A 25,985-nucleotide genomic window follows, 5' to 3' on the forward strand; every position below is an offset into this window, starting at 1 on the left:
GCATCACACTCCTGGCTGGTGCCTTGGAGATGGGGGAAAGGCCTTGGGCTGTCAGGAGGTGAATCACTCCCCACAGGATACCCAGTCTCTGACCTGCTCCTGTAGCCACTGTGTTGATGTGACTGGTCCAGTTGAGTTTCTGGTCAGTGGTGACCCCAGGATGTTGACGGTGAGGACTGGGTGATGGGAATGTCAGTGAAGGTCAGGGGGAGGTGGTCAGACTCTCCCTTGTTGGAGATGGTCACCGCCTGGTACCTGTGTGGTGTGAATGTTACCCATCACTTCTCAGCCGGTGTCTGAATGTTGTTTGGGTCTTGCTGCAGGCAGGCATGGGCTGCTTCACCTGCTGAGGTGTGAATGGAACTGAACATTGTGCAGTCACCAGTGAATATCCCCACTTCTAACCTTAGGTAAATTGGTTTATTATTGTCACATGTACTGAGGTACAGTGAAAAACTTGTCCTGTATACTGTTCATGCAGATGAATTCATCACACAGTGCATTGAGGTAGTACAAGGTAAAACAATAACAGAATGCAGAATAAAGTGTTATAGTTACAGAGAAAGTGCAGTGCAGGCAGAAAATAAGGTGCAAGGCCATAGCGAGGAAGATTGTGAGGTCAAGAGTCCATCTTACCGTACTAGGGAACTGTTCAATAATGTTATAACAGCAGGATAGAATCTGTCCTTGAGCCTGGTGGTAAGTGCTTTCAGGCTTTTGTATCTTCTGCCCAATGGGAGAGGGGAGAAGAGAGAATGTTCAGGGTGGGTGGGGTCTTTGATTATGTTGTCTACTTTACCGAGACAGCAAGGGGCAGACAGAGTCCATGGAGGGGAGGCTGGTTTCCGAGATGTGCTGAGCTGTGTTCACAACTCTCTGCAGTTTCTTGCAGTCAAGGGCAGAGCAGTTGCTTTCCATGGTGCTTCAATTAAAATTTGCCAAAGGTCATAGGGGACATGCGGAATTACTTTAGCCTCTGAGGAAGTCGAGGTGCTGGTGAGCTTTCTTGGCCGTGGCGTCTACATGGTTGGACCTGGACAGGCTATTGGTGATGTTCACTCCAAGGAACTTGAAGCTCTCAATCCTCTTGACCTCAACCGTTGATGTGAACAAGGTCATATGCACTGCCCCCTTCCTGAAGTCAATGACCAGTTCTTTAATTTTGCTGACATTGAAGGAAGGGTTGTCATGACACAGTGTCACTACATTGTCTATCTCCTTCCAGTGCTCTCTGACTTATTATTTGAGATAAGGCCCACCACAGCCGTATCATCTGCAAACTCGTAGATGGAATTAAAGCAGAATCTGACCTCACAGTCGTGAGTGTACAGGTAGTAGAGCAGGGGGCTGAGGATGCAGCCTTGTGGGGCACCAGTGCTGAGGATAATCATGGCAGAGGTGTTGCTGCCTATCCTCACTGATTGCGGTCTGTTGGTCAGGAAGTCAAGGATCCAGTTGCAAAGGGAGGTGCTGAGTCCCAGGTCTTGGAGTTTGCAGATGACTTTGCTTGGAATTATATTATTGAAGGTGGAGCTGTAGTCAATAAACAGTAGTCTAACGTAGGTGTCTTTACTGTCCAGATGCTCCAGAGCTGAGTGTAGGGCCAGGGAGATGGCGTCCACTGTAGACCTGTTACAGCGGCGGGTGAATTGCAGTGGGTTGAGGTTGTCTGGGAGGCTGCAGTTAATGTGTGCCATGACCAGCCTCTCCAAGCAAGGTCACTGATAAAGCAGCTGAAGGTGGTTGGGCTCAGGACCCTGCCCTGAGGAACTCCTGCACTGATGTCCTGGGCCAGAAGGAGAGACCTCTGACACCCACTCCCACCTTCCTCTGTGTGAAGATGATCAGGATGTTCCCTGACGGCACCGACTGATGCAGCTGATACATCGACCTGTGGCCGGGGAAAGATCTTCCCGTCGGCTGTCCCCCCGTCGGGAGACAGGGCCCTGGAGTGTGGGGCAGTGACGGCCGTACTTGGTCCCTCGAATGCGGCTGTGCTGCTGGGGACGGCGGCAGGGTCACCACACACTCTGGTGATGGGGATGGGACCCACACTCCCTGCCCCGCTCGGCGGTAACACCTGGCGCCCGACATTGCCATCAGAACAGCCCCAACACCAACAGGCGGGGGGCCGGTAACCAGGGCAGGGCTGAGGGACAGATCCGGAACCAGAGACCAAATTCCGGATCACGGAGAACCTGTGGGTGATGTACCCCAGAACAACAGCCCCCCATAAACACCCCACCCCAAATACCCCACTCCCACTTCACACACCACATTACCCCCTCAATCACCTCCCTAAACACTCCCTCCCTCCACCACCAGTACACAGTGACTGCAGTGTGAACCGTCCACAAAATGCACTGCAGTTACTCAGCCAGGCTACTCCGACAGAACCTCCCAAACCCACCACCTCCACCACCCAGAAGGACAAGAGCAGCAGGTGAAGGGGAGCACCACCACCTGCAGGTTCCCCTTTAAACCATGATCGTCACGTCCAGAGCTCTGTGAAAGTGGCAACACAAGAAGATTGGGTAAAAGGCGGCAGAAGGCACACTTGCCTTCATCGATTGGGGCTTTGAGTAAAAAGTCAGGAAGCCATGTTAATATGAGATAAAATAAGATATCTTTATTGGTCACGTATAGATCGAAACACACAGTGAAATACAACTTTTGTGTAGAGTGTTCTGGGGGCTGCCCCCAAGTGTCGCCACGCTTCCGGCGTCAACATAGCATGGTTCAAGAGACTGACTGAGGACAGGGAGAAATTTTGTCAATGGATGAGCCACAGGTGTAGAGGGAGACCAGGGCTGGGTTGTCCCAAGGTGGGTGAGTGATGGGGAGTGGATGGAGGGTGCCAGGTTACTGTGGCTGGGCCTGAATACCGTCCCGGGATATCAGCCGAAACCGGGTGGGGCTGATCACCTCCGTCATGATTATTCTCAAAACTGGTGCCCCACAAGGCTGCGTCCTCATCCCTCTACTGTACTCCCTATATACTCATGACTACGAGGCCAGATTCTGCAGAAACTCTATCTGCAAATTTGCAGATACCACCCTTGTAGGTATCTCGTTATTTGAGATACGGTCTACAATGGTGGTATCATCTGTAAACTTGTAGATGGAGTTAGAGCAGAATCTGGCCACACAGTCACGGTTATAGAGGGAATACAGTCGAGGGATGAAGATGCAGCCTTGTGGGGCACCAGTTTTGAGGATAATCGTGCTGAAGGTGTTGCTGCTATCCTCACTGATCGCGGTCTGTTGGTCAGAAAGGCAAGGATCCAGCTGCAGAGGGAGGTATTGAGTCCCAGGTCCCGGAGTTTGCTGATGAGTTTCCTTGGAATTTTAACACTATCGTTTAACATAAGTGATTTTACTGCACTCCGTCTCATCATTGTTGTTCATCCGGCCGATAACAGCGGTGTCATGGAGTTGGCTCTGTATCTGGTCTCACTGCCATGGGTCGACAGGGAGTTGAGCAGGGCACCGAGCACTCAACACTGGGGAGCGCCGGTGTTGAGCGTCTGCGTGGATGAAGCGTTGTGACCGGTTCTAATCGACTGAGGTCTGCTGGTCAGAAAGTCTAGAACTAGTTGCAGATGGAGGCCCCAAGGCCCAAGGTCCAGGAGATTAGTGATGAGATTATTAGGTACCTTGGTGAAAGCAGATCTGACTTGTGCCACTGAGATTTGAGGGACAGAGCCGGCGGGAGAGGGGGGACGTGCCACGGTGGAACTTTGTCTGTCTGCTCAAAACAGGCGGAGAAGGCATTGGGCTCATCAGGTGGAGATGTGTCGGTGCCGGAGATCAGCCCCGCCCGATGTCGGCTGATATCCCGGGACGGTATTCAGGTCCAGCCACAGTAACCGGGCACCCTCCATCCACTCTCCATCACTCACCCACCTTGGGACAACCCAGCCCTGGTCTCCCTCTACACCTGTGGCCCGTCCATTGAGAAAACTTCTCCCTGCGCTGGTGCCGGGTGGGATTGTCCTTTGTCAGTCTCCCGAAGCTCGCTCACCTTCCTCACAGGTGAAGAACTTGGAAACAAAGCAATGCACTGGCACCTCCTGTCCGGATAACAAGCTGCACCCTCATTCCCACCCATACCGCCAGCCTCCCTGTTCCCCTCACAAAAAAAATCCCTGTCTGTGGAGGATGCAGGGAATGGAACCGTCCCGGATGGGGAGGGGACGTCCCACCACACACATCACGTGGAATGCTGAGAGCGTCGGAAGGCGGACAGGAGCCGGCCTTTCGGCCTTTCCGGCCTGCCGTACCATTCAGCTGATCTACCTATACCCCTCCTTTTCTCTGTAACTGCGGGCAATGCTCGGCAAAGGACAAGGTTGGTGGTTGCGGACTCGGCAGTATGAAGCTGAAGCGGATCTGGAAGGAATGGGCAATGAAGCGAGCGGTGCCCAAATGTATTCGCCCTCAGGGTTGAACATAGATTGAACGTTCAGGCAGAGCTGTGTGACTGGAAGTACCGGAGTGCACGGTGATAGGAAATGCAGGGAGAACAATGTGTTTAGTAATACAGGTGATTGCAAGTGGCGAGCGTGATTTGAAGGGGATGCAGAATCGGAGGGTGAAGGGGAAACCGTTTTGCCTGGAGAGGGAGTTAGAGGAATTCCTGGTGAAGTGGCCCAGGCTGGGGAGAGCGAACCACGAGCGAATTGACAGCGAACCGAGGAGTCATTGGCCGGCAGGCCTGTGGGACAGATCAAAGGTGATGGGGGCTCCGTCAGGGAGCACACTCCCTCCACAGATATCCCCCAACGTTCCCCAGTCCAATCCCTCCTCCCCCACCAAAGCAGCAGCTCAACACCCACAGAACCCACCACATTCTCCGTCTCGGCCCACGCCAACCCCTGGACCTCACCCTTGTTGAACACCACCCCCCCCCACCACCCCGCCCCCCCCCCCCCAGGAGTCTGCATGTCGCCAGACGCAAAGGGTCAAGTTCCCCCGTTAACCCTACGCCATCTGAGTTTCACAACGCGACGCATCCCAGACCTTACTCGCAACAAGCCATGTGTGTGTGGACAGTGAACCCCAATAACTGGGTGGTTGGGAACAGATACATAAGTAACTGGGTAATTCATCTACCGGGCAGCGGTGGAGGGCGGCAGGGTTAGTCGGCAAAGGTCAAAGTGGTAAGTGGCTGCGGACTCGGCAGAATGAAGCTGAAGCGGAGCTGGGCATCGGGATCCCTGTGCCTTGTCACAGAGGGTTCTCCGATCGTGTCTTCCTTCCCTTTCAACTCACACGTGGGTCCTGAACTCTCCGCTCCCTTTTAAAAGTCTCCCGCTTACTAGTTATCTTTACCCACAGCCCCACTGTCCACCTCGTTGTCCACCTCTCCTCTCCGTGTTCACACACTGTCACTCTCGTCCGCTTCACCCTCCGGTTCCGCATCAGCTTCACATCACCGTCGCCGCTTGCAGCCACTTTTCTCTCCCCCCCCCACCCCCCACCCCCCCCCCCCCCCCACACACGATTAATCATCATCCATTTTTCATCACCTTACTCTCCCGATACTTCCAATCACACTGCTCGGCCCGCACGTCCAATCCCCCAGCTCTCCCTGTTGAACCCTGAGGCTGATTACTTCTGCGCACCGCTCGCTTCGTTGCCCATTCGCTCTGTCCGGTCCTGTTCCTGATTCAGCCTGCACGGACCGCACTGCCACGATCCGTCCAGGTCTGCTTCAGCTTTATTCTGCCGGGTCCGCATCCACTTCATCCTCTCTTTTCCCGAGTATTCCCACTCCCCGCCGCCGCTCCGCTGTAGATACATTGCATGCGCTGCCCTCGAGTCGGATTGCCCCTGATGCGCTCAGCTGAACAGCCTGTTCTTGCCTGAGCACGTCTGGCCCCCTGGACAAGTTCTAACCGACTCAGGTCTGCTGGTCAGAAAGTCTGGAATTAGTTGCAGATGGGGGCCCCAAGGCCAAGGTCCAGGAGTTTGGTGATGAGCTTATCAAGTATTATGGCGTTGGAGGCTGAGCTGTGGCCAATGGATAACATCCTGACGTGTGTTTGCTTATTGTCGAGGTGATCCAGAGCTGAATGCAGTGCAAAGGAGATGGTGGCCTCCGCAGACCGATTTCTCCTGTGTGCACATTGCAGGGGTCCCGATTGTCTGGGGGGGCTGGTGCTGATGTGGGCCATTCCCGGTCTCTCAAAGCACTTCATTATGGTCGATGTTGGAGCGACTGGTCGGCGGTCACCGAGACAGGACGCTACTTTTCTCGGGGACTGGAATGATGGCCGTTTCCTTGAACCAGACGGGGACAGACACCGTTGAAGTGAGCGGTTGCAGATGTCAGTAAAGACGGTGGCCTGTTGATTGATGCACGATTTCCGAACCCGCCCCGGGACCCCATCCGGACCGGCCGCTTTCCGACAGTTTACCTCGGTGAAAGCAGATCTGACTTGTGCCCCTGAGATGTGAGGGACAGAACCGGCGGGGGAGGGGGGATGTGCCACGGTGGAACTTCGTCTGTCTGCTCAAAACGGTTGTCGAAGGCATTCAGCTCATCAGGTGGAGATGTGTCGGTGCCGGAGATCAGCCCCTCCCGATGTCGGCTGATATCCCGGGACGGTATTCAGGCCCAGCCTCAGTCACCGGGCACCCTCCATCCACTCTCCATCACTCACCCACCTTGGGATAACCCAGCCCTGGTCTCCCTCTACACCTGTGGCCCGTCCATTGAGAAAACGTCTCCCCGTCGCTGGTGCCTGGTGGAGTTTTCCTCAGTCAGTCTCCTGAACCTCTCGCACCTTCCTCACAGGGGAAGAACCTGGAAACAAAGCAATGAACTGGGTCCTCCAGTTGACGGGCGGGCCTCGACTGGATTAGGAGCTGCCGGTGAGTGAAGTGATGGCGCCGCACTCCTCCCTATTTCTCCCCATTGAACAGGACCCTCTCTGTCCCTCCCCTCCCCAACACCCCCTCCTTCCCACCCACACCGCCAGCTTCCCTGTTCCCCAAGAAATTCCCTGTCTGTGGAAGGTGCGGGGAATGGAACCGTCCCGGGTGGGGAGGGGACGTCCCACCACACGCACCACATGGAATGGTGAGAGCGTTAGTAGGCGGCCAGGAGCCGGCCATTCGGTCCATCCAGCCTGCTGTCCCATTCATCAAGGTCACAGCTGATCTTCTACCCCGGAGACACTTCCCCGCACTATCCCCCGACCCTCAATTCCTCCAACATTCCCCGGTCTCTTTAACATTTAGTGGATGCTGGAATCGTGAATTCGGGCCGTTTATTCGCAGTGAAGCCACAGAAATGTGTCCGATCTCCGGCCACGGGAGCTGCTTGGGGCCCCTTAGATACACGATGGATGGTGTGGGCGTGAGCTGCCACAGGGCAGGTGAGGGGTCCAGGAGGAGCAGGGCTCCGATGATTGGAAGCGGCGGGGGTCGCCCCCACCAAGAAAGCCTCGCCTAGGGAATGGCGAGGTTCGGCAAGGGAGTCTCCTCAGGAGCGGCTCGGGTGGGGCTGGGCCCTTTACCCGGGGCAGGGGCAGGGGCAGGTTGGGGTTCCTACACCACAATAACCCGGCAGTGGTGAGCCGGCCCTGTCGGCTCCGTGCACCCGGGGTCGGTCCTATGTCCGGGTGCAGGGACCTGTTCGCTCCGGGGGCCGGGACACCCGTGGGTGGGTGACCACCAGGAAAGTGGTCCTGATGGGAGAGACCAGCCCGGATCTGGTGAAGGACAGAGCGGGCAGGAGGGGTGTGGGGGCGGTGACTGGGCAGCTTGTCCTTGGACGGGTTGTGGGACCGGCTTTTCTCAGGACGGGGATTAATCTCCCGCGGGCTGTGGGTGAAGCCACAGAGGGAGAGGAGTGGAGATTCCCCACCCTGGTTCCAGGAACGGGAGGAGAGACGGACGGCACTGGGACTGGATTCTCCCGGGGTCAGAATGAACTGTCTGTGATATCTCACACTGTGGGATTGGCTGAGTTCTCTTTGTGAAGTGTGTGTGTGTGTGTGTGTGTGAGAGAGAGAGAGAGAGAGAGAGAGAGAGACTCGGGGTGCACTGTGAGATGTGAGTGGGTGTGATGTGTTCTTTGGGTGTGGATTTGCAACACGGAGTGATGGGGTGTGAGAGGGTAACGTGGATGTAATGGGGTGTGTGAAGTGGGGGTGGGGTCTTTGGGGGTGGGCTGTATATGGTGGTGGTGGTGGGGGTGGGGGGGCTGTTGTTCTGGGTTACATCGCCCACAGGTTCTCCGTGATCCGGACTTTGGTCTCTCAGGTTCCGGATCTGTCCCTCAGCCCCGCCCTGGTTACCGGCCCCCCGCCCGTTGGTGTTGGGGCTGTTCCGATGGGAATGTCGGGGGCCGGGTGTTACTGCTGAGTGGGGGAGGGAGTGTGGGAACACAGGAGGGAGCAGTGACCCAGCAACCCCGGGATGTGCGGGTCCTTACCCCCGGGTCCCATCCCCATCGCCACAGTGTGTGGTGACCCCACCGCCCTCCCCGGCAGCACAGCTACACTCGAGGGACCGAACACGGCCGTCACTGCCCCACACACCAGAGTCCCGTCTCCCGACGGGGGGACAGCCGACGGGAAGATCTTTCTCCGCCCACGGGTCGATGTATCAGCTGCATCAGTCGGTGCCGTCAGCACAGAGGAAGGCGGGGGTGGGTGTCGGAGGTCACTCATTCCGGCCCAGGACATCAGTGCAGGAGTTCCTCAGGGCAGGGTCCTGGGCCCAACCACCTTCAGCTGCTTCATCAGTGACCTTGCTTGGAGAGGCTGGTCATGGCACACATTAACTGCAGCCTCCCAGACAACCTCGACCCACTGCAATTCACCCACCGCTGTAACAGGTCTACAGTGGACGCCATCTCCCTGGCCCTACACTCAGCTCTGGAGCATCTAGACAGGAAAGACACCTAAGTTAGACTATTGTTTATTGACTACAGCTCCGCCTTCAATACTATAATTCCAAGCAAACTCATCTCCAAACTCTCAGACCTGGGACTCAACACCTCCCTTTGCAACTGGATCCTTGACTTCCTGACTAACAGACCGCAATCAGTGAGGATAGGCAGCAATACCTCTGCCATGATTATCCTCAACACTGGTGCCCCACAAGGCTGCATCCTCAGCCCCCTACTCTACTCCCTGTGCACTCACTGACCTCAGGTAAATTGGTTTATTATTGTCACCAAGCTACAGTGAAAAAACTTGTCTTGTATGTTCATGCAGATGAATTCATCACACAGCGCATTGAGGTAGTACAACGTAAAACAATAACAGAATGCAGAATAAAGTGTTACAGTTACAGAGATACTGCAGTGCAGGCAGACAATAAGGTGCAAGGCCACAACAAGGAAGATTGTGAGGTCAAGAGTTCGTCTTATCGTACTAGGGAACCATTCAATTATGTTGTAACAGCGGGGTAGAAGCCGTCCTTGAGCCTGGTGGTACATGCTTTCAGGCTTTTGTATCTTCTGCCTAATGGGAGAGGGGAGAAGAGAGAATGTCCAGGGAGGGTGGGGTCTTTGATTATGCTGGCTGCTTTACCGTGGCAGCAAGAGGTGTAGACAGCGTCCATGGAGGGGAGGCTGGTTTCAGTGATGTGCTGAGCTGTGTTCACAAGTCTCAAAAAGGAGAGAAACAAAAACTTCGGAGGACTCGGGCTTCGGTTTGGAGGACTTCGGAGCAGCTAAGTGTTTTCTCTGTTTATCACTTTTATTAGGGTTTTTGGGTGTAAGGGTTAGTTTTTGTTAGGGTTTTTAGTGTAAGGTTTAGATTTTTTAATGTTTTTTAAGTAGTCGAGTGGGGGCTGGACTGCGCAGGGGCGGCGCGGCGCGGGCAGCTTAAAAAGCAAACAGCCTAGAGAGCGGGTAGCAGAGTGAGTGGGAGCAGAGTGGTCGGGCTTTGGCTCAAGGGGCTTCGGCGTGAAGGGGCAAGGAGGGTAAGTAGCTGGTAAGTAGGTAAAGGTAAGGTTTAGCTTTTGTTCATTATAGATTTGTAGGTGGGACTAACTATAGGGAAAAAAGAAAGGTAGTCAGATGGAGGACATGGTGGTGTGCTGCAGCTGTTTGATGTGGGAACTCATGGACCTTGCTGCGGTCCAAGATGGCCACATCTGCAGTAAGTGCTTGAGGCTGGACGAACTTCGGCTCAGAGTTGATGAGCTTGAGTCGCAGCTACAAACACTGCGCAGCATAAGGGAGGGAGAGAGTTATGTAGACACGGTGCATCAGGTAAAGATCACCCTCCTTAGGGTAGGTACATCTGAGGTTCAGGAGGCAGATAGAATGGTGACTGTCAGGGGAGGGAAGAGGAAGAAGAAGTCAGGCAGGCAGACAGGACAGAGAGCCCCGGAGGCTGTTCCCCTCAGTAACAAGTTTTCTGCCTTGGAAGCTGTTGAGGGGGATGACCTGCAGGGGCCTAGCTGCAGTTACCAGGTCTCTGGCACTGGGACTGGTACTGCTGCTCAGAAGGGAAGGGTGGGAAAGAGACATGCGGTAGTGATAGGGGACTCGATCGTCAGGGAAACAGACAGGAGGTTCTGTGGCAGTGAGCATGAATCCTGGATGGTATGTTGCCTCCCAGGTGCCAGGGTCCGGGATGTCACTGATCGGGTCCACAGAATTCTTGAGTGGGAGGGAGAGCAGCCAGAAGTTGTTGTCCATATTGGCACCAATGACACAGGTAGGAAGGGGGATGAGGTCCTGAAGAATGAGTTCAGGGAGCTAGGCAGAAAATTGAGGAACAGGACGTCAAGGGTAGCAATCTCGGGATTGCTGCCAGTGCCACGTGATAGTGAAGGTAGGAATAGGAGGAGGTGCCAGATAAATGCGTGGCTGAGAAGCTGGTGCAGGAGGGAGGGTTTTAGATTTCTGGATCATTGGGATCTCTTTTCGGGAAGGTGGGACCTGTACAGAGAGGACAGGTTACACCCGAACCAGAAGGGGGCCAACATCCTTGTGGCGAGATTTGCTAGGGTGGTACAGCAGGGTTTAAACTAGTTTGTGAGGGGGAAGGGAACCGGAGGAGTAGGTCAGAGGAAGAAGGGAATGGGGAAAAGTTAGATCAAACAGGTAGAGAGGCTTTGGGGAAGGAGAAGCAGAATACAGGCTGTAAAAGTTGTAAGGTAGATGGACTGGTGTGTTTACTTAAATGCAAGAAGTGTCAGGAATAAGGGGGATGAACTGAGGGCTTGGATAAGTATGGAGGACTATGATATCGTGGCTATTACTGAGACGTGGCTGACGTCAGGAGAGGAGTGGATATTGAATATTCCTGGTTTTCGGTGTTTTAAGAGGGATAGGGAAGCAGGGAGAAGAGGTGGAGGGGTGGCGATACTGGTCAGGGACACTGTTACGGCTGTGGAAAAGATGGATGTTGTAGAAGGATCATCTCTAGAGTCCGTATGGGTGGAATTAAGGAACAAGAAAGGAGCAGTTACTCTACTGGGAGTATTCTATAGGCCCCCCGGTAGCAGTAGAGATATAGAGGAGCAGATTGGCAGGCAGTGTTTGGAGAGAAGCAGAAATAACAGGGTTGTTATAATGGGAGACTTCAACTTCCCAAATATAGACTGGAACCTGCTTAGTGCCAAAGGTTTGGATGGGATGGAATTTGTTAAGTGTGTCCAGCAGGGATTCCTGACGCAGTATGTTGACAGGCCGACTAGAGGGAATGCAATGTTGGATCTCGTTTTAGGAAATGAACCGGGACAGGTGAAGGATCTATTGGTGGGTGAGCATTTGGTGGACAGTGACCATTGCTCCATAACCTTTAAAATTGTCATGGACGGGGACAGGTGCAGAGAGGACAAGAGGTTTTTCAATTGGGGAAGGGCTAACTACGAGGCTATAAGGAGAGAACTTGGGAGTGTAAATTGGGATGTCCTTTTTGAAGGAAAATGTACCATGGGGATGTGGTTGATATTCAGGGATCTTATGCAGGATGTTAGGGATAAATATGTCCCGGTGAGGCAGAGAAGGAATGGCAGGGTGAAGGAACCGTGGGTGACGAGAGAGGTGGAACGACTTGTTAGGGAGAAGAAGGTAGCATACGTGAGGTATAAGCAGCAAGGTTCAGACAGGGCCCGTGAGGAATATAGGGTAGCGAGGAAGGAACTTAAGAAAGGGCTGAGGAGAGCTAGAAGGGGACATGAAAAGGCTTTGGCTAGTAGGGTTAAGGAAAATCCCAAGGCCTTTTTCAAGTACGTGAAGGGTAGGAGGATGGCTAGGGTGAAGGTAGGTCCGATTAAGGACAAAGGTGGGAGAATTTGCCTGGAGGCGGCGGAAGTGGGAGAAGTTCTGAATGAGTACTTCTCTTCCGTATTCACCAGGGAGAGGGGTCTTGATGATGCGGAAGGGAGTGCTGGTAGGGGTAATTTTCTCGAGGTTGTTGATATCAAGAGAGAGGATGTGTTGAAGTTGTTAAATAATATTAAGACAGATAAATCTCTGGGACCTGACGGGATTTTCCCCAGGCTGCTTCGAGAGGCTAGGGAGGAGACTGCTGAACCGCTGGTAAGGATCTTTGAGTCCTCGTTGTCTACGGGGGTGGTGCCGGAGGATTGGAGGGTTGCGAATGTTGTCCCCTTGTTCAAAAAAGGTAATAGGGATAGGCCAGGGAATTATAGACTGGTGAGTCTCACGTCTGTGGTGGGTAAGCTGTTAGAAAGAATTCTAAGGGATAGGATTTATGAACACCTTGAGAATCATGGACTGATTAGGGACAGCCAGCATGGCTTTGTGAAGATCTTGCCTCACAAGCCTGATAGGGTTCTTTGAGGAGCTGACCAGGAAGATTGATGAGGGCAGTGTGGTGGATGTGGTTTACATGGATTTTAGTAAGGCATTTGATAAGGTTCCTCATGGTAGGCTTCTTCAGAAGGTCAGAGGCCAAGGGATCCAAGGAAGCTTGGCTGTGTGGATTAGGAATTGGCTTGCATGTAGAAAGCAGAGGGTTGTGGTGGAGGGAGTGCCCTCGGATTGGAAGGGCAGTGGTGTCCCGCAGGGATCGGTTCTGGGACCTCTACTTTTTGTGATATTTATAGATGACTTAGATGAGGGGATGGAGGGCTGGGTTAGTAAGTTTGCAGACGACATTAAGATAGGCGGTGCTGTGGATAGTGTGGAGGGCTGTCGGAGCTTACAGAGGGATATTGATAGGATGCAGAGCTGGGCTGACAAGTGGCAGATGGAGTTCAATCCGGAGAAGTGTGAGGTTGTACACTTTGGAAGGACAAACTCCAGGGCAGAGTACTGGGTAAATGTCAAGGTACTTGTCAGTGTGGAGGAGCAGAGGGATCTGGGGGTTCATATTCACAGTTCACTGAAAGTTGCCTCACAGATGGAAAGAGCATTTAAGAAGGCCAATGGGATGTTGGCTTTCATAAGTCGCAGGATTTTAAGAGCTGCGAGGTGATGATGCAGCTGTACAAAACTCTAGTTACGCCACACTTAGAGTACTGTGTTCAGTTCTGGTCGCCTCATTATAGGAAGGATGTGGAGGCATTGGAGAGGTGCAGAAGAGATTTACCAGGATGCTGCCTGGATTGGAGGGTATTGAATATGAGGAGAGGCTTAAGGTGCTAGGGCTTTATTCACTAGAAAGGAGGAGGATGAGAGGAGACATGATAGAGGTATATAAAAATATTGAGAGGAATAGATAGAGTAGACAGTCAGCGCCTCCTTCCCAGGGCACCAATGCTCAAGACGAGAGGTCATGGCTTTAAGGTTATGGGTGGGAGGTTCAGGGGAGATGTCAGAGGGAGGTTTTTCACCCAGAGAGTGGTTGGTGCATGGAATGCACTGCCTGGGGTGGTGGTGGAGGCAGATACATTGAACAGGTTCAAGAGCTTGTTGGATAGGCATATGGAGGAACGTGAGATAGAGGGATATGCGGGAGGAAGGGGTTAGGTAGTGTGAGGGTGGTCTGATGGACAGCACAACATGGTGGGCCGAACGGCCTGTTTTGTGCTGTATGGTTCTATGGTTAACTCTGTGTTTCCCTCCACAGACACTGCCTGACCCGCTGGATGTGTGACAGTGCACAGCTGAATAATGTGCCCACTGTCCGATTCACCACATCACCAGCTCCTGGACTGAACGGCTGAGAGTGGTTTCTCTGGTGAAACCTTCATGGGTTAATGTTGGCAGAGTGCGTAAAATATCAGCAATAAACCATTGACAATGTGCTCCTCCCCCAGCCCCGGGGTACGGGGAGAGGGGTCCCAGTGAGGAGGTGTAGGATTAATAAACTAGAACTGTATTGATATCTTAAGACAGATGAGAATTATGGCTGCTCGAAATACTGATTTAAAAAGTGTCCTTCAGCCCAGAACAGCCACACCACTGCTTACCTGGGCTGGGTGCTGTGTGGTAATTGCTGTGTCTGGAACTTAATTGGATTTCCATTATGCTTGACTATGGAGATGATGGTCAATCTTAACGGGAAATCTTCACGAACCAGCAACAAAAGAAACACACTGAGCATGATTCAGTGTTAAAAACTATTTTATTAATCACTACTTATGATAATACGTAAAATAAAAGTAAAAATGTTAGTATGTTAGAATTCAAAAATGTTAAACCTCGAACGTTAACCCCAAAACTAAACTCTTCGTGTGTGTGTGTGTGACAAAGTCCCAAACTCCAAGTTCCGGAATGGTTCTTAAAGTTCAGTTCCACAAGCCATAAGGTGAAACATGAGCAAGGGCTTCTTCAACAACCACCATTGTCTGAAGATAAGACGTAGGTGTAGAGAACATAGGGAGAGTAAATACGAAATCCAAATGTTCCACGATGGAACCCCAATGACACTTCAGGGTTTACTCGGTAGTGACTTCCTCACCCCGAAAAGCATCCGAACCGTGGTCGTCCACACACAAATACCTGTTTCCTTCTACAAGTCAGCAGCAAAGTGAACTCCACCGGATTACTTCCAACTTCCATACATGGATTTCAGTGGCAGACACAGTTATTGTTTCTCATCCATCGATAGAGAAAACAGGCAGGCTGGTGTCTCTCTCCCTTCTCTCTCTCTCTCCTTCTAACTTCTTCAACAATGTCATTACGTCCTTTATCTTCTATTGACGTAAGCACGCCCCACACACACACAAACACACACATTCTCTATCTTAAAGGGACTTTCACTGAGTCCGTAACAGGAAGGCTGTCTCAAACAATGAAGGTGATACCTGCCTTTGTCTCACCCGATTGCAAAACGATGAGCTGAACCTGTGGTGTGAGGCTGCTCTTTGTCCATCTGCAGTAGCCCTTTGTCCGTTTCCTGCTCAACCAAGAACTCTGGCACCTGACTCATTAAAGTGTGTGTGACAATACCTGTATAAATCTCTGTCTACCCCTTTGTACTGGGAGAACTCAGGAAGTGACTCTTAGTGAGTGATGAAGAGAATTCTCCTAGCGGTGCTCTGCTAATAAACCATAGAACCATAGAACCATCCAGCACAAAACAGGCCCTTCGGCCCACCGTGTCATGCCGTCCATCAGACCACCCTCACACCACCTAACCCCTTCCTCCCGCATATCCCTCTATCTCACGTTCCTCCATATGCCTATCCAACAAGCTCTTGAACCTGTTCAATGTATCTGCCTCCACCACCACCCCAGGCAGTGCATTCCATGCACCAACCACTCTCTGGGTGAAAAACCTCCCTCTGACATCTCCCCTGAACCTCCCACCCATAACCTTAAAGCCATGACCTCTCGTCTTGAGCATTGGTGCCCTGGGAAGGAGGCGCTGACTGTCTACTCTATCTATTCCCCTCAATATTTTATATACCTCTATCATGTCTCCTCTCATCCTCCTCCTTTCCAGTGAATAAAGCCCTAGCACCTTAAGCCTCTCCTCATATTCAATAACCTCCAATCCAGGCAGCATCCTGGTAAATCTCCTCTGCACCCTCTCCAATGCCTCCACATCCTTCCTATAATGAGGCGACCAGAACTGAACACAGTACTCTAAGTGTGGCCTAACTAGAGTTTTGTAAAGCTGCATCATAACCTCGCAGCTCTTAAACTCAATCCCGCGACTTATGAAAGCCAACATCCCATTGGCCTTCTTAACTGCTCTTTCCACCTGTGAGGCAACTTTCAATGAACTGTGAATATGAACCCCCAGATCCCTCTGCTCCTCCACACTGCCAAGTACCTTGCCGTTTACCCTGTTCTCTGCCCTAGAGTTTGTCCTTCCAAAGTGTACCACCTCACACTTCTCCGGATTGAACTCCATCTGCCACTTGTAAGCCCAGCTCTGCATCCTATCAATATCCCTCTGTAAGCTCCGACAGCCCTCCACACTATCCACAGCACCGCCTATCTTAGTGTCGTCTGCAAACTTACTAACCCAGCCCTCCACCCCCTCATCTAAGTCATCTATAAATATCACAAAAAGTAGAGGTCCCAGAACCGATCCCTGTGGGACACCACTAGTCACTGCCTTCCAATCCGAGGGCACTCCCTCCACCACAACCCTCTGCTTTCTACATGCAAGCCAATTCCTAATCCACACAGCCAAGCTTCCTTGGATCCCTTGGCCTCTGACCTTCTGAAGAAGCCTACCATGAGGACCTTCTGAAGAAGCCTACCATGAGGAACCTTATCAAATGCCTGACTAAAATCCATGTAAACCACATCCACCACACTGCCCTCATCAATCTTCCTGGTCACCTCCTCAAAGAACTCTATCAGGCTTGTGAGGCAAGACAGCCATGCTGGCTGTCCCTAATCAGTCCATGATTCTCTAGGTGTTCATAAATCCTATCCCTTAGAATCCTTTCTAACAGCTTACCCACCACAGACGTGAGACTCACCGGTCTATAATTCCCTGGCCTATCCCTATTACCTTTTTTGAACAAGGGGACAACATTCGCAACCCTCCAATCCTCCGGCACCACCCCTGTAGACAACGAGGACTCAAAGATCCTTACCAGCGGTTCAGCAATCTCCTCCCTAGCCTCTCGAAGCAGCCTGGGGCAAATCCCGTCAGGCTCCGGAGATTTATCTGTCTTAATATTATTTAACAACTTCAACACATCCTCTCTCTTGATATCAACAACCTCGAGAACATTACCCCTACCAGCACTCCCTTCCGCATCATCAAGACCCCTCTCCCTAGTGAATACGGAAGAGAAGTACTCATTCAGAACTTCTCCCACTTCCGCCATTGTTCGAATCGACCTCGTGGCACTGTGTTACTTACAGTGGACGGATAGGGAAATTGATTTCGGGACGAGACCAGGACCCTTCACTACATCTGACTCCCTGGGTGGGGTCTCCCTGGATTTTCCATGGGCTCCTCCCTCAGCTCCGACCTCTGGGACTTTCCGCTGGGATGTAAATGTTTAAATGGGGAACCAGAGCTGGAAGGAAAGTCGCGGGAGGGGCTGTGGGAGGGGGGAGCAGGAAGTTGGGGGGGGCCGCGGTACATTGTGAAGCAGACTGCAGCTGATCAGCTGGAGCCGCGCACATTTGTCGAAGAGAAAACGGCCGACAGGGGAACAACCCAGGTCGGGGTGGGTAGGGGCGGGGGGAGAGAACAAAGGTGGGAACAGTGGACAGGACGTCCTGTGATCAGAGTGTGGACTGACTGGGGGAGGGACACATGGGCTGGGGGAATGAGCGGAGGAGGGGCTGGGGGAGGGAGAGCGGGTCCGGTGGACTGACGGTCCCAGATCCGGGTCACCACAGAACCCCTGGTGTTTAAAGCAGTTCCATCCTCACCGGGACAGTGGATCAAGGACGGTTCCAGTGGGAGGGAAACCCACCACCGACACCCTCCCTCTGCACCGGAGGTGGGCACCGTTCCCCAGTGACTGGGCCTGTGGAGAGGTGCTCGCTATCCCGATGGAGGGGGGAGGGGGGGTATCTGTGAGCTGAGGTTTCCCTCAGGGTGTATCTGTGAGCTGGGGTTTCCCTCTCAGGATGTTGAACCCCCGTCTGATGTATTCTTCAACTCCACTTTCTCTGCCGGGTCTGTGGGACAGAGAGCAAAGGTGAGGGACTCCACCAGTGACAGTGACCACCCCCCCCCTCCACACACATCTCCCAGTGATCCCCAGTCCAACCCACACCCATTCCCTACTCCCTGTCTTCCCCACCCCCATCAAACACCAACCTCAGCCTGGTTGATCTGCCCCCAGCAGCCCCCTGTCCCAGGACACACACGGGTCACGCTCCCCCAAAACCCCATGGTCCTCAGTTGTGAAAACAGGGCAGACCCCTCCCCACATACCCTCACCACTGGACGTGTGTGGGGGAGGGGCACAGTGTACCCCAGTGACTGGGTGTGTGGGGTGTTGCACAGGTCAAGGTATAAACCCCAGTCTGGGACAGAGGGTCTGGGAGTCTGAGGGTCCCAGATCCGGGAGTGGGATCGCCACTGAACCCCCGGTGTTAAAAATGGTTCCCTCCTCATTGGGACAGTGGAACAAGCACAGGGGTTCCAGTGGGAAGGAAGCACCCCCGACACCCTCCGTCTGCGCCGGGGGTGGGCACCATTCCCCAGTGACTGGGTCTGTATCCCAATGGAGGATAATTTCTGTGAGCTGGGGTCTCCCTCAGGGACAGTCTGTGAGCTGGGGTCTCCCTCATGGGGGGTCTGAGCTGGGGTCTCCTTCAGGGGCGATCTGTGAGCTGTGGTCTCCCTCTCAGGACACTGCCGGACCCCCGTCAGATCCACAGTTCACCATCGGGTCTGTGGGACAGACAGCAGTGACCCCTCTTCCCAACCTGACAGATATTTCCCAGTGACCCCAGGTACCGGTTTAAAACAGAAATGAGCAGAAGTATCTTTAGCCAGATGGTGGTGAATTTATGGAATTTGTTGCCACATACAGCTGTGGAGGCCCAGTCATTTGGGGTGCTCAAGGAGGAGATTGATAGGTATCTAATTAGTCAGGGTATCAAAGGATATGGGGATGTCCGGAAATTAGGGCTAGATGGGAAGTTTCAGTTTAGCTCATGGAGCACTCGATGGGCCGAATGGCCTACATTGCTCCCTTGTCTTGTGATCTTGTGACCTCCCCATTGTCTCCCTGTCCCTCCAGCCCACCAATACCCCACGCCGCCCCTCCTCACTGCCTCCCAGTCCCCACCCTCCTCTGCCTGCCCCCTCAGCAACCCCTTACCCCTCCACCCACGGCACCACTGTCCCCGGATCCCCCCATCCCCTCACCTCCCAGAGCAAGGCACGCCCCTCCCACCAAACCTCACACCTCACCCCAGCCTGACCCCTCCCCCTGGGCTGGGACCCCCTGTCCTCACGGTGGGGGTGGGGGACACCTGCCTGTAGACACGTCCCCTCCTGCGGCCGTTCCCGTCGAGCGAAGAGAATCCCGTTTCACCCAGAGGGCAATGCCCACAATGATCACAATGGCAGTGATTATAACGCCGGCAACGATCGGTCCAGTGTTTGACGATTTCTGATCTGGAGCTGGGGAGGAGAGAAGATTCTGGAATTAATCCCATCCTCACGCTCCCAGTGACACGGGATCGACGGATCCACTCCATCCCACCTCAGGCCGGAGAAAACTCCCCGTCACCCCAACACCGGGCCTCAGTCCCCTCCACTCACCCCCACGTCACTCCCCTCCACCCCCTCCCCACCCCTCCAATACCCGTCAGCCCCCTCCACTCACCCCAACATCATTCCCCTGTGTACCTTCCCCTCCAATCCCAGGCAGCAATGTCACTCACTGTATCCTGACTGATGTTAATCCAGCTCCCAAACCCAGACAACGGGAGCCTCCTCCTCTTCACCCCACAGACGTGCGGAGCTGCAGAGACCTCCATCACCGAGGGAGTCTCTGGCTCTGCCCCTCCGTCCTCCTACCCGGCTCTCACATGCCACTGCTTCACCTCGGGACAGGTGGGCACCCGGGGTCAGACCTGGGGTCAAGTGCAGACCCTTGCACATCACGGGACGTTGCCGGAGACATTTTGTCTTCCTCTTCGCCTTCTTACCCCTTGGACAATCCTCCTCACTGGCCCATGACATGCTCTACCTCTGTGTCCACTGCCCCACGCACAGGGCGGGGGAAAGGGGCAGTGGTACCGTCCTGGGACGTCCAGATGGAATTTGCTGCCCTGAGGTGAGGGCAGTTCTTTCGAAGGTGCCCCATCCCTTTACATGTGCAACACCAGCACAGACCAATGTCCAGCAGATGGATAGGCCAACACCTTGGACTGTACAGCTCCTGACCGACCACATTAAGGAACTGGAGCTGGACTTGGACGTACTTAGGATCGTCCAGGATGCTGAGAGCATCACAGGTAACGGTTTTAGCGAGGTGTTCACACCTGAGGTGCAGGCTTCAGGTAGTTGGGTCACCACCAGGAAAGGTCGAGGGAGCAGGCGGACAGTGCAGGGCTCCCGTGGCCATTCCCCTCGGCAACAAATATTCCACTTTGGATACCGCTTGGGGGAGGGGGGGCTGCGGGGTGGGTAGTTGGGGGTTGACCTATCAGGGCACAGCAGCAGCAGCCAGGTTGGTAGCACTGTGACCGGCTCTGAGGCTCAGTGGGGAAGGGTAACGTCAGGCAGAGCAATCGTGAGTTTACTTATTGACTCAACTGCATTTATTTCAGTGCAAGAGGCTTGACAGGTGAGGCAGATGAACTCAGGACGTGGATTGGCTCTGGGGACTGGCCAACACAGCTGAGGGAAGGGCAGGACTGGCAGCTCAATGTTCCAGGATACAGAGCTGCAGGCATGACAAAGGTACAGGTAAGAGAGGAGGGGGAGATGTCTTCTTGGTGAAAGGACATACCAATGGTTATCAGAGACAATATTCTCAGGGGATCATCCAGTGAGGCCACATGTTAGAACTTAGAAACAAGAAGGGGATGGTCACACTGATGGGAGTGTATTATAGGACCCCAATAGTCAGCAGGAATTGGAGGAGCAGATATGTCGAGACATTGCAGCTAGTTGTAAACATAATAGAATAGTATTTGTGGGAGCTTTTAATTTCCCTAATATTGACTGGGCCATCCATAGTTTAAAAGGCTTGGACGGAGTGGAATTTGTGAAATGTGTCCAAGGAAGCTTCCTTCATCAATATATAGAGGGACCCACCAGAGAGGGTGCAACACTGGACCTTCTCCTGGGCAATGAGGTCGGGAAGTGGCGAAAGTGTCTGTAGGCGAGCACTTTGGGTCCAGTGACCAGAACTCTATTAGTTGTAAAATCGTTCTGGAGATGGATACGACCGGTTCACAGGTTAGGGTCCTGAACTGGGGCAGAGCAAATTTTGGAGCCATTGGGCAGGATCTTGCAGTGGTTGATTGGACGAGATGGTTTGCAAGGAACAAAGCATCTGCAATGTGGGAGGGCTTTAGAGATGGGATATCGGGAATTCAGGGCTTGCATGTTCCTGTTAGGGTGAAGGGCAGGGCTGGTAGGTTGCAGGAATCCTGGTTGACAAGAAACATTGAGGCTCTGGTTAACAAAATGAGGGAGGCATCCACTGTGTATCAGCAATTGGAACCTTGTGAATCTCTGATGACTACAAGAAGTGTAGGAGTGCACTTAAGAGAGAAGATCGGAGGGCTAAAAAGGGACAGGAGAAGGATCTGGCAGGCAAGGCGAGGCAAAATCCCAAGAGATTCTATAGGTATATTAAGAGGAAAAGGGTGGTTAGGAAGACAACAGGTCCCCTTAAAGATCAGCATGGCCGTCTGTTTGTGGAAGCAGAGGTAACGGGCGAGATTTTTAATGAACATTTCTCTTCAGTTTTCACTGTGGAGAAAACAATGGAAGCTCAGGAAATGGGGGATATGAGTGGTGTCATTGGACCACATACAAATTAGCAGGGAGGAGGTACTGGAGCCCTTAAAGTGCATTAAGGTGGATGAAACCCCAGGGCCTGACCTGGTGCATTTTCGGACCTTGTGGGAAGCTGGAGAAGAGATTGCGGAGGTCCTTGCAGAGATTTCTGCTTCATCTCTGGCCACAGGTGAGGTTCTGGAGGACTGGAGTAATGTGGTGCCATTGTTTAAAAAATGAGCAAAAACAAGCCAGGAAACTACAGGCGGGTGAGTCTGACATCGGTGGTGGGTAAATTGCTGGAGGCGATTCTGAGGGACAGGATCTACCAACATACGGAGAGACAGGGTCTGATTTGGGAGAATTAGCACAGCTTTGTGCATGGGAAGTCATGTCTGAGAAATCTCTTGGAGTTCTTTGAGGTGATAACCAAGAGGGTAGATGAGTGTTGGGCAGTGGATGTTGTCTGTATGGAGTTTAGCAAGGCCTTTGACAAGGTCGCTGATGGCAGGTTAGTCTGGAAGGTTAGATCGCATGGGACCCGGGGAGGTAGCAGACTGATTCAGAATTGGCTCAGTGATAAAAGGAGAGGGGAATGGTCGAGGGTTGTTTCTCAGACTGGAGGCCTGTGTCTAGTGATGTGCCACAGAGGTCGGTGTCGGGACCTTTATTGTTTGTAATTTATATAAACGATTTGGATGTGAATGTACAAGGCACGGTTAGTAAGTTTGCAGATGATACTAAAGTAGGTGGTGTTGTAGACAGTGTAGAAGGTTATGAAAAATTACAGGGAGATGTTGATCAGCTGGGTATGCGGACTGAGGATTAGCAAATGGCTTTCAATCCAGATAATTGTGAGGTATTGACTTTTGGGAGATCAAACCAGAGTCGGGCTTGTACACTGAATGGATGGGCCCTGGGAAGTGTTTTGGAACAGAGGGACCTGGGAATGCAAGTCCACAGTTCACTGAAAGTGGCATCACAGGTAGACAGGGTGGTGAAGAAGGCGTTTGGCATTCTGGCCTTCATCAGTCAGGGCACTAAGTACAGGAGTTGGGAAGTTATGTTGCAGTTATATGGGACATTGGTGAGGCTGCACTTGGAGTATTGTGAGCAGTTTTGGTTACCCTGTTGGAGGAAAGACGTTATCCAGACTTGAAAGAAAATATAACAGATTTACCAGGGTGTTGCTTGGTCTTGGGGGCTTGAGTTACAAGGAGAGGTTGTGTAGCCTGGGACTTTATTCCCTGGAATGTCGGAGATTGAAGGGTGACCTGATGGATCATGAGGTGCCTCGACAGAGTGAAAGCACATAGTCTTTTTCCCCAGGGAGGCGGGTGGTAAAAACAAGAGGCCACAGGTTTAAGATCAGAGGCGAGAGGTTTAAGAGGGACATCAGGGGCAGCTTCTTCACACAAAGGGTGGTGCATATTTGGAATAAGCTGCCAGAAATAGTGGTTGAGGCAGGCACATTAGTAACATTGAAAACCCATCTAGATAAGTACATGGACAGAAGAGGTTTCAAGGGCTATGGGCCAAACGTAGGCTGATGGGACTAGCTTGCTGGGCCACACAGTCGACATGGACAAGTTGGGCTGCAGGCCCTGTTTCCATGCTGTATGACTCCATGTGTTAGAGGGACAGACAGGAGATTCTGTGGCCACAAAAGAGATGCCAGGATGATGCGTTGCCTCCTGGGTGCCAGGGTTGAGGAAGTCTTGAAGTGCCTGCAGAACATTCTCAAGGGGGAGAGTGAGTAGCCAGAGGTCATGGTGCATGTTGGTACCAATGACACAGGTAGAAAGGGAGATGAGGTCCTGTGCAGTGAGTTTAGGGAGTTAGGAAAGAGGCTGAAAAGCAGGACCTCGAAGGTAGTAATCTCTGGATTACTCCCAGTGCCAAATGTTAGTGAGGACAGGGTTTCAGGGATCATTGGAACCTTTTCTGGTGCAGGGCCAACCTGTACAAGAAGGACATGTCGCACCTTAACTGGAAGGGAACCAATATCCTGGCCGGGAGGTTCGCCAGTGCTGCTCAGGAGGGTTTAAACTAGTTTGGCAGGGGAATGGGAACCAGAGCACCAGGTCAGAAAGTGGAGGGGTTGAGAGGAAGGAACATGTCATGTCCAGTAAGTCTGTAAGGAAGGATGGGCAGGGATTTTCAGAAGGTGCCGCGCATGAGGCTGTTAAACAAGATGGGAGCCCATGATATTACAGGAAAGGTACCAGCATGGATAGAAGATTGACTGACTGGCAGAAGGCAAAACGTGGGAATAAAGGTCTTTTCTGGTTGGCTGCCGGTGACTAGTGGTTTTCCTCATGGGTCGGTGTTGGGTTCGCTACTTTTCACGTTCTACGTTAATAATCGGGATGATGGAATTGATGGCTTTGTGGCCAAATTTGCAGATGATACAAAGACAGATAGTGTTGAGGAAGCAGGGAGTCTGCAGAAGGACTTGGTTGGGAGAATGGGCAAAGAATTGGCAGATGGAACACAGTGTAGAGACGTGTTTGGTCATGCACTTTGGTGCACTAAGGCGTAGACTATTTTCTAAATGGGGAGAAAACTCCGAAATCAGTGGTGCAAAGGGTCTTGGAAGTCCTGGTGCAGGATTCCCTAAAGGTTAACTTGCAGGTTGAATCAGTAGTAAGGAAGGCAAATGCAATGTCAGCATTCATTGTGAGAGGACAAGAATATGAAAACAAGAATCTAATGCTGAGGCTTTATAAGGTGTTGGTCAGACCACATTTGGAATATTGTGAGCAGTTTTGGGCCCCATATCTAAGGAAGGATGTGCTGGCATTCAAGAGGATTTATGAGAATGATCCCAGGAGTGAAAGGGTTAATGTATGAGGAGCATTTGATGGTTCTGGGTCTGTACTTGCTGGGTTTTCGAAGGATGAAGGGGGATCTCATTGAAACCTACAGAATATTGAAAGGCCTGGACAGAGTGGATGTGGAGAGGATGTTTCCAGTAGTGGGAGAGTCCAGGACCAGAGGGCACAGCCTCAGAATAGAAGGAAATCCTTTTAGAACAGAGATGAGGAGGGATTTCTTTAGCCAGATGGTGGTGAATCTGTGGAATTCATTGCCACAGACAGCTGTGGAGGCCAAGTCCCTGGGTATATTTAAAGTGGAGCTTGATTGGTTCTTGATTAGTAGAGACATCGAAGGTTACAGGGAGGAGGCAGGAGAATGGGGCTGAGAGGGAAAAATCAATCATCAAATGGTGGAGCAGACTCGATGGGCTGAATGGCCAAATTCAGCTCCTCTGTCTCACGGTCTTCTGGTCCAATAGACATGATGGGACGGACAGGTTGAAGTGTGTTTATTTTAGTTCCAGAAGTGTTAACGGTAAGAGTGAACTCAGAGCATGGATCAGTGCATAGAACTATGATGTTGTGGTCATAACAGAGATTTGGGATGGAAATCTTTGGAATTCTCTCCCCCAGAGAGCTGTGGAGGCCGAGTCACTGAATGTGTTCAAGGCCGAGACAGACAGTTTTGGTCTGGAGGGGAGTCGGGGGTTGTGGGAAACAGGCAGGAAAGTGAAGCTGAGGCCAAGGTCAGACCAGCCCTGATCTCAGTGAGTGGGAACAGGCTCGAGGGGCCGAATGGTCTCCTCCTGCTCCTATTTCCCATGTTCTGATGTTCTCTTGCCTTCAATGGGAACCGGTTAACCCTGGGATGGAGGAGAGAAGATTTCTCAGCCAGACGTTGCTGGGTGACATTATTGGGAACGTTATATTATTGTAAGAGTGAGTCAGGAACTATATTGCTGGGTGTGAGTGTGCTGTGTGTACGTGTACTGTGTCACTCACTGGGACACTACATTCTGTGTAATGAACACACAGGGGATTGCTCAGCAAAGCACAGCATAAAGGCTGAGGAATAAACATCTTGCTGAGCTCAGACCTCAGTCTGGGGAATTAACAAGCAGTGCTCTGGGAAACAGACAGAACAACTGGGATCCCTGAACATGACAGACCAGGCCTTTGACCTGCGGATACAGTGGGATCTGTTTAACTGTGACCCACAGATACAGACCCTTTGGCCCATCCACACCAACCTCTCCCATTCCATCAGCCTATCCCTCCGTTCCCCCCTCCCCGTGTGTTCAGCTCCTCCGGCCTCGGAGCCACGAGGTTACCCATTGACGGTTCGATCTTTCCCGGCCCTTGGCCCAGTCTCCAGGGATGT

General features: G+C 52.4%; 2 protein-coding genes across 3 annotated transcripts in view; one reads left to right on the plus strand and one right to left on the minus strand.

The window, feature by feature from the left end:
* LOC127580904 (SLAM family member 5-like) overlaps nucleotides 1–25,985 on the plus strand; it is a 665,368-nt gene that overhangs the window by 66,646 nt on the left and 572,737 nt on the right. The gene's annotated exons all lie outside the window — the stretch shown is intronic.
* The window catches only part of LOC127580907 (carcinoembryonic antigen-related cell adhesion molecule 5-like), a 34,147-nt gene continuing 22,720 nt past the window's right edge, over nucleotides 14,559–25,985 (minus strand). The window contains exons 5-6 of the mRNA XM_052034888.1: nucleotides 19,305–19,451; nucleotides 14,559–17,992 (exon numbers count right to left, since the gene is read on the minus strand). Coding sequence (XP_051890848.1) covers nucleotides 17,937–17,992; nucleotides 19,305–19,451 — 203 coding nt within the window. The 3' untranslated portion in view covers nucleotides 14,559–17,936. The remainder of the gene's footprint in view (nucleotides 17,993–19,304; nucleotides 19,452–25,985) is intronic.

Source organism: Pristis pectinata, chromosome 20 (assembly GCF_009764475.1).
Source record: "Pristis pectinata isolate sPriPec2 chromosome 20, sPriPec2.1.pri, whole genome shotgun sequence".
Lineage (NCBI taxonomy): Eukaryota > Metazoa > Chordata > Chondrichthyes > Rhinopristiformes > Pristidae > Pristis > Pristis pectinata.